This window comes from Stomoxys calcitrans, chromosome 4, assembly GCF_963082655.1.
Source record: "Stomoxys calcitrans chromosome 4, idStoCalc2.1, whole genome shotgun sequence".
NCBI classification, from domain to species: domain Eukaryota; kingdom Metazoa; phylum Arthropoda; class Insecta; order Diptera; family Muscidae; genus Stomoxys; species Stomoxys calcitrans.
Window position 1 is genome coordinate 171415328 of NC_081555.1, and position 8479 is coordinate 171423806.

Below are 8479 nucleotides of genomic sequence, written 5' to 3' on the forward strand. Positions count from 1 at the left end.
AAGCAAGAAGGTAAGGAAGTAAGAAATTTCGCTAAGAGCAGAAATTTCAGATTTTCGAGAAATTTCTTATCGATTCGAGAAAATAGTATAAAAGTGTTTTTTTTTTTATGTTATCCTTCTTATATATGCGTGACGTTGAGAAACCATGAATGCCGATCATTGAAAGAATCGCAAATTCGTAATTGCCTTTATTATACCCTCCACCATAGGATGGGGGTATACTAATTTCGTCATTCTGTTTGTAACACCTCAAAATATACGTCTGATACCCCATAAAGTATTGGGTTGCCCAAAAAGTAATTGTCGGTAATATAGTAGTAATATAGTCGGCGTTGACAATTTTTTTCAACGGCTTGTGACTCTGTAATTGCTTTCTTTCTTCTGTCAGTTATCTGCTGTTACTTTTAGCTTGCTTTAGAAAAAAAGTGCGCGAAATTTTGTTTACATTTGTTTGTTTGGCGTTAATTTTAATATGGGTACCACATGTATTGAAAGAAATTCATTTAACAAACCGAATCAACGCTTGTGATATGCACCTTAAACGCAATGAATTCGATCCGTCTTTAAAACGAATCATAACTGGAGATGAAAAATGGATTGTTTACAACAACGTTAGTCGAAAACGATCATGGTCCAAGCATGGTGAACCAGCTCAAACCACTTCAAAGGCTGATATCCACCAAATGAAGGTTATGCTGTCTGTTTGGTGGGATTGGAAGGGTGTGGTATATTTTGAGCTGCATCCAAGGAACCAAACGATTAATTCGGATGTTTATTGTCAACAATTGGACAAATTGAATACAGCCATCGGACTATAAAACGATATAGCTCCAATAGCATAACAGTTCTTATTCAATATTCTTTGTTTGTCTAAAAAGAGATACCGCGCATAGAACTCGATAAATCCGATCCATGGTGCTGGGTATATAAGATTCGGCCCGGCCGAACTTAGCACGCTCTGACTTGTTTATATTACTACAGGCCTACTGTATTCTTTAGGTTACCATTTGAAACTCATCTTTGCAAAGCGGTGAGGTAGGAACATCAAAGCAATATTCCGGGGGTTTAGTGCAGCCCTTTACGGTAGCGTTGATGGCAAGTCACACGCACTCTTATGCTCTTTGTTTCAGTCGCTGTTGATAGATTTGACCAAAGCGTGCTCCGGTGTGCCTTCTACAATACGCAAAATAAACAATTACTTACATTTACAATTATAATTTAAACTTCTAGGTCTCATGGGTGTTTCTTGAATTCAAATATACTCCACATTGTTGGCATACACAATCTGCCAATAACTCTCGATTGAATGAAGTGCATATTTCAAAAAGTTAAGATTGTTCATTTTTGTGTTTCTTATACCCACCACCGAAGGATGGGGTTATTTTCATTTTGTTTGCTACACATCGAAATATCCATTTCCGACCTGATAAATATATTCTTGATGAGCGTAAAAATCTAAGACGATGTAGCCATGTCTGTCCGTCTGTCTGTTGAAATCATACTCCAGTCTTTAAAAATAGAGATATTGCGCTGAAACTTTGCACAGATTCTTTTTTTGTTCATAAGCAGGTTAAGTTCGAAGATAGGCTTTATCGAACTATATCTTGATATAGCCCCCATATAGATCGATATTTCGATGTAATGATTTTTGACAGTGATTTGTGTTAGGCCCTTCGGCATTCTTCCTCAATTAAGCTCAGATCGGTCCAGATTTAGGTATGGCTGCCATATAGACCGATCTCTCGATTTAAGGTTTTGGGGCCATAAAAGGCGCATTTATTGTCCGATGTCGCCGAAATTTGGGACAGTGAGTTGTGTAGGCTCTTCGACATTCTTCTGCAACTTGGTCCAAATCGGTCCAGATTTGGATATAGCTGCCATTTAGGCCGATAACTCGATTTAAAGTCTTGGCTCCATTAATGGCGTATTTCCGATTTCACCGAAATTCACTGAACTGACACAGTGACTAATGTTAGGCTTTTCGACATCCGTGTCGTATATGGGTCAGATCGGTTTATTTTTAGATATAGCTACTAAAAAGATCAATAATTTGTTATACGCAATTGAACAATTACATGTACTCATTAGTATTTGATCTAAATCGGAACTTATTTCGATATAGCTGTTATGGGACATAAGGTATGCACTTTTCACCGGATTTTGACGAAAGGTGGCTCACATATATTCCCCAAGGTGGTGGGTATGCAAAGTTCGGCCCGGTCGAACTTAACGCCTCTTTACTTGTTTTTATTTTATGTTTTTAAATTCAAAGTTGAATGTCCACACGCCTCAAATAGAATGTTAATTCTATTCATGTGACCTTTTTCAATTCTTTGAAATTATACCGTTCACACTTATTTGTTGATTTTTTCTATGTATAAAATTTATTTACAAAAGTAATGTGTATACAAAAAAATGGAACCCGCCCAACTTAAGCTAAAGTACAATTAACTATTAAAAAATATATACCAGCCACTGCTATGAGACTTATTTGTCCTTACGCAGCTTTTGACTTGACACCTCAATGGCGTCCAACCACATTTTCAGATCGGTGGGCATATCGGGGCGTTTATCAGCCTCTGGATATGTTTTCATAATATCCAAGACATTGCAATTGGTAATGCATTGCTTGGACATGGCCACGGCGCGAACAAATCCATCGGACAGCGTAACAAACTGTTGCTCCAAATAGATGGCTTTGTCATCCCACCAAATCAATTTGGTTTGAATTTTATAAGGATGGAAAATGGGTATGGTGCGACGGTAGCGTACACTGGAGGCTCCCTGGACGGCGCCACCACGTCGTTCCTTGACCTTTTCATAGAGACCGGTTAGAGCATAGAAATGGAAACGGGCAAAATCCAATTCACGCAAATAGCGGGCATTGTTCATGTGTTTGATGAAAATATCCACATCCTGAGAGGTGCACAGGCCTGAAAATTTGAGAATATTAAAGAAATAATGCTAGTTAAGTCTTAATGCTCTCTATAAAGGTTTCCTACCGTAAATCGTGGTGGTGTCGGTAACTTTCCGCTTGCTTTGGAAAAGTCTGCCAGCCAAAACAGTGAAAATGCAACGTAGAAAATAATTGACATCCCAGATGATGTACAAGATGAGAGCGTAAAATATAAAGCCCATGATAACCGGTTTCTTTTGCTTCAAATGACCTGAAAACACAAATTGGCCAACACATATTGGTTAATAAAATATTACACAAACACAAAATCGAACACAAGTTTAGAGTTCAATGTCTGACTTTCATCATATACGAATCATTAATTAATTTTAATTAATTCCCCAAAACAACTTTGGCTTAAGTTAAAAAATGCATCCAATGTAGCTGAAATTTTCTTTTAAATCCCATTTTTGTGTCCAATTCTCAATAGCAGTATTCACAGTAGTATTTGAAATACAAGACATTTTGGCTTACCTTTGCGAGACACTAGACGACCACCACGAATGAGTCTTGACCACCAACTGATTGAAAATGTTTTGACTGAGCCACCATATCAAACGATCATCCTCTACGAACTCATTGACTTTCCTATGCGATTCACTTTCATTAACACACTGACACAGTCCATGAGTATTTGTGTTATTTTCTTTTCGTCTTCCATGCATGCAAGTGAGATAAAAGCTTTCTTTCGAAAGCTACAACAAAGTAGTGCTGCAATATGCATGTTATATAAAGCATTGAGAGCAAAAAGAGGCTAAGTCATGGAAATGCTAATGGATTCGAAATCGATTAATAATCAAAATTTTATAACTACAAAAAAATAACATTTTAAATTTAATATTCCATAAGTGAGAACTACATTATCTATATGGTAGTTAACACGAAGTGTTACCAAGTTCACACTGGTAGTATATCTGTCAAAATAGAAATTAGGGCTATATAATATATATAATTGTTTTATTGACAGCTAATTATTGCTGTGGTTTATTTTAGTACTAAACACGATAAATTGCTTCTTATTATTTGTTATTGCATATTATCGATAACTTACCACTACAACTTTGCAGAACCTCTGACTTAGTAGTAAACACAAGCGTATAGTGTTATTGCGTTATGTTTTACTGGAACATCACCACCGGCTATTGCTGGCGAACTCAAAAACATTAAAATGAACAAAATGTTTTGTGTATCGCATAGTTATAAAGATACTGGTAGCGTTGACATACGCCAAAGTGGTGTTTTTAACAAACTGCAACAACACCTAATAGGCTCGGTGAGTGAAGTCTAGAATTCAACAAAATTTAAGCCGTATTGGCAATCAAATAGCCAAAGATCACGTGCATGGTGCATCATTTATTAAAAACCGAGGCGAAGGTAGAGCCTTTAAAGTTCCAAAGGGCATATTATCCTAAATCGAAGTAAAAAAGTAAGCTTCGAAGGAGCATGGGAGTTGGTGCGTTTGCACGAACATGGTGAGTTTCCGAACAAACTCTCAAAATTATCGTGTTTACTCAACTAAGTGCACGTACAGCAATTTAAGCCTAGGAACGGCCAATCGTTATAATTTTCCATCTCAAGTGTTGGTATAGGCAGCTGTACTCACCTATGGCTGCTCTCCATTCGATTTGATTGAGCTTCACGTCAAAGAAAACAAATAAATAGGCGTTAAGTTCGACCGGGCCGAACTTTGGATACCCACTACTCGGGTATATATGTAAAAAACCTTTCGTCAAAATCCGGTGAAAAATGTATACTTAATACCCCATAGCAGCTATATCGCAATATGTTCCGATTTGGACCATATACTAATAAGTACAAGTCATTGTGTAAAACAATGATAAAACAATGATAAAACAAAATATTGGTCTTTTCAGTAGCTATATCTCAAAAATAAATCTATCTGAACCATATACGACACGCATGTCAAAAAGCCTAACATAAGTCACTGTGGCAAATTTCAGTGAAATCGGATTATTAATGCGCCTTTTATGGGGCCAAGACTTTAAATCGATATATCGGTTTATATGGCAGCTATAATCAAATCTGGACCTATTTGGGCCAAGTTACAGAAAAATGTCGAACAGCTTAACACAAGTCACTGTCCCAAATTTCGGCGAAATTGGACAATAAATGCGCCTTTTATGGGCGCAAGACCTTAAATCGAGAGATCGGTCTATATGGCAGCTATATCCAAATCTGGACCGATCTGAGTCAAATTGAAGACGAATATTAAAGGGCCTAACACAACTTACTGTCCCAAATTTCGGCGACATCGGACAATAAATGCACCTTTTATGGACCCAAAATCGCATATCGAGAGGTCGGTCTATAGTGCAGCTATATCCAAATCTGGACCGATCTGGTCCAAATTGAAAAATGATATCGGAGGGTCTAACACAGTTCACTGTCCCAAATTCGGCAACAACGGACAATAAATGCGCCTTTATCGGCTCAAACCTTTAAATCGAGAGATCGGTCTGTATGGCAGCTATATCCAAATCTGAACCCATCTGCGCCATAGTGCAGAAATATGTCGAGGGACTTAACTGAACTCACTGTCCCAAATTTCGGCGACATCGGACAGAAATGTGACTTTGATGGGGCCAAAACCTGAAAACGAGATATCGGTGTACATGGCAGCTATATCCAAATCTGTACCGATCTGAGCTAAATTGAAGAAGAACGTTAAAGGGTCTAACACAACTCACTGTCCGAAATTTTGGCAAACTCGGACCATAAATGCGCCTTTTATGGGCGCAAGACCTTAAATCGAGAGATCAGTCTATATGGCAGCTATATCCAAATCTGGACCGATCTGATCCAAATTAAAGAAGGATGTCGAATGGCCTAACACAACTCACTGTCCTAAATTTCAGCAAAATTGGATGATAAATGTGGCTTTTATGGGCCTAAGACCCTAAGGCGGATCGGATATAGATATAGTCCGAAATAACCCATCTTCGAACTTAACCTGCTTATGGACGAAAAAAGAATCTGTGCAAAGTTCCAGCCCAATATCTCTATATTTAAAGACTGTAGAGGGATTTCAACAGACAGACGGAAGGACATGGCTAGATCGTCTTAGATTTTTACGCTGATCAAGAATATATATACTTTATAGGGTTGGAAATGGATATTTCGTTGTGTTGTTGTAGGGTCGGAAATTGATATTTTGATGTGTTGCAAACGGAATGACTAAATGAATATGGCCCTTATCCTACGGCGGTGGGTATAAAAATAGCTAAAAAGTCAGATTCCGCAATTCATTTCGTCCACCAGTGGCTGTCCAGTTTGCCAGATGCCAACCCGATGGACTTTTCCATTTTAGAGAGGACTAAACATGGAAAAGCGTGCTAAGTTCGTCCAGGCCGAATCTTGAGTACCTGCCGACCTTCGTGCAGCTTGCAACACGTTTTTCAACCGGCTTATAGAAATAGTCAGAATATAGCGAGCAACACTTGTTTGTCATTTGAAATAATAAAATATATTTTCACAAAAATAATCTAGTCGTTTGAATTGGAAAAATTTCGTGTCAACACCCCTGTATACCATATGCTCAGAGTTAGTTCAGTTGTTGCAGTAACACGTCTGAAGTACAAGGCAGCAGCAGAGATATTACAAAATTGCGAAAAAAAACTATTTAAGACCTGGGGCAACAAACTGATGGGGTGTAAGCCTATGGTTGTCTGAGCAATTTGGCTAGAAAAACGCATACCTGATTATTAGAACCTCAGCATACTATATCGCATATAAATACTCAAGCTTGCTGTGAGTAAACAAAATCTAAAGTCGACAAGATAATTGGGACGTATCAACGCGGCCTTAAACTGATAAATCCACCATAGACCAGATATTTAAACTACGTCACATCCTGTAAAAAACCTACTAAGCCCTAAGACATAAGATCGACACTTACCACCTTTTAGTTGACAACAAAGACGCTTTCCACAGCCCTAGGCCTAAAAAGGTATTTTAAGCCATGTCTGAGTTTAGTTCCTTCGTTAGAATAGGAAAGGAAGTAAATACTTTCTTGCCTCTCATTGTGCTGGAGAGCAGGTAAACATAAAACGCTCTGTTGCCAACACTGATGGGTGTTTTACAGCCTATTTAGTTGTTTGTGGATATGTTAAACACCATGATTCATTTCACACATCCCGTTGATGAAAGTCTTTGCGGACCAAAAATCGCGATCCAAGTAGCCAGTTAAATGCTTTAACAACATCCCACATTTGCTTGAATTTTGAATAGTAGTTGGTTATGCTATATGAACATATATCCTGCATGGGTTCGCAAAAACATTTTAAGACCCAAAAAGAAAGCGCAAATAGACGTATTACAATATCTAAAAAAAATCCCAAATTTTCAAGGGAATATAGTTTTGGAAACAAATTTTGAAAAACATTTCTTGGAAATTTTCACTATTCAGTTCAAATTTTAAAAAAGATCAAAAAGGAGGTTATTGCCAAATGTCGTCTATAAATTCCAACCCTTCAAAAAAGGATCAAATTGCTCCTTTAGCAGCAAAAACAGTATTGCTGGTCGATGCTATTTACGCTCGGAACGCAATCTTGATCCGCACCCGAGGGATTTCCTCCGACCTTCTATCTGTATGTCCTTCTATCTTTTGGATTTAAGGTTAAATGCTTCAATACAAATTGAAAAGTTATGAAGGGTAGGTACTTTAGGCCTAGCTATGAAACATCTCCCTTTGGTGTGTTATCTGTGATCAATTCTTTTGTTATCTAACAATTACTTTTCAGTGGCAAGAGAAAAAACCTTCATTCTGCTGATATTCATTCTCCCTACAAACATTTTTCATAATTTTGGAAGAGTGTGCGTCTTCACGATGAATAAAACAATTTTCTGGAAAATTTGTACGCAATTTTTCTTCCGTATAAGTCGCGATACACTCTGCTACGATATCATTGTACAATCCATTGCATGGGCGGAAGTTTTGACTTCTCTTCGCGACGATTCTCTTACAACCCATTGCGTTATAATCTTCCGTATGACTCGTGATACACTCTTCAAGGCTATCATTGGGTAATCTATTGCGTGTGCGGAAGTTTTAGCAATTCTTCGCGATGATTATTACGCAACCCATTGCGTTATAGTCGTCCAGAAGATTTGTTTTTTAATTATCTGAGTTAACTTTTCGCGATTGTTTTTATTTTTAAGCCTGGTGTTTTTAGGACTTGTATTGAATTATGTTATTCGATGTTTTGTTTTGAGTGGACACCATCCACAACACCAAACAGAATACTCACTTGGCTTATATGACGATTGGTAGCTATACGACGTAATACAAATTATCTGAATTTGAAAATGTGTTTTTAGATCTTCTAAGCCAATAACGTGCAACCCTTTTAGAGTAATATTGAATAAATATTCCAAAACACTTATTTGTTTATCGTCCAGGCGAGTAATGTGCAGCTCTTCTAGAAGAGTATTTTATTAATCTTCCGGAACACTCATTTGATACTCGCCCACATAACTCTTGCGCGGTTCTAAGATCTTCCAAGA

General features: G+C 37.6%; 1 protein-coding gene across 1 annotated transcript; it reads right to left on the reverse strand.

Annotated features, from left to right (window-relative positions):
• Positions 1 to 2354: 2354 nt before the first annotated feature.
• LOC106085546 (protein THEM6) lies at positions 2355 to 3538 on the reverse strand. Its single transcript, XM_013249849.2, has 3 exons — positions 3431 to 3538; positions 3003 to 3167; positions 2355 to 2933 (listed from the first exon to the last, which is right to left on the reverse strand). Exons 2-3 carry the CDS (start codon positions 3136 to 3138, stop codon positions 2488 to 2490), a joined length of 582 nt encoding a protein of 193 aa, XP_013105303.1. The 5' UTR covers positions 3139 to 3167; positions 3431 to 3538; the 3' UTR covers positions 2355 to 2487.
• Between the last annotated feature and the right edge of the window lie 4941 nt (positions 3539 to 8479).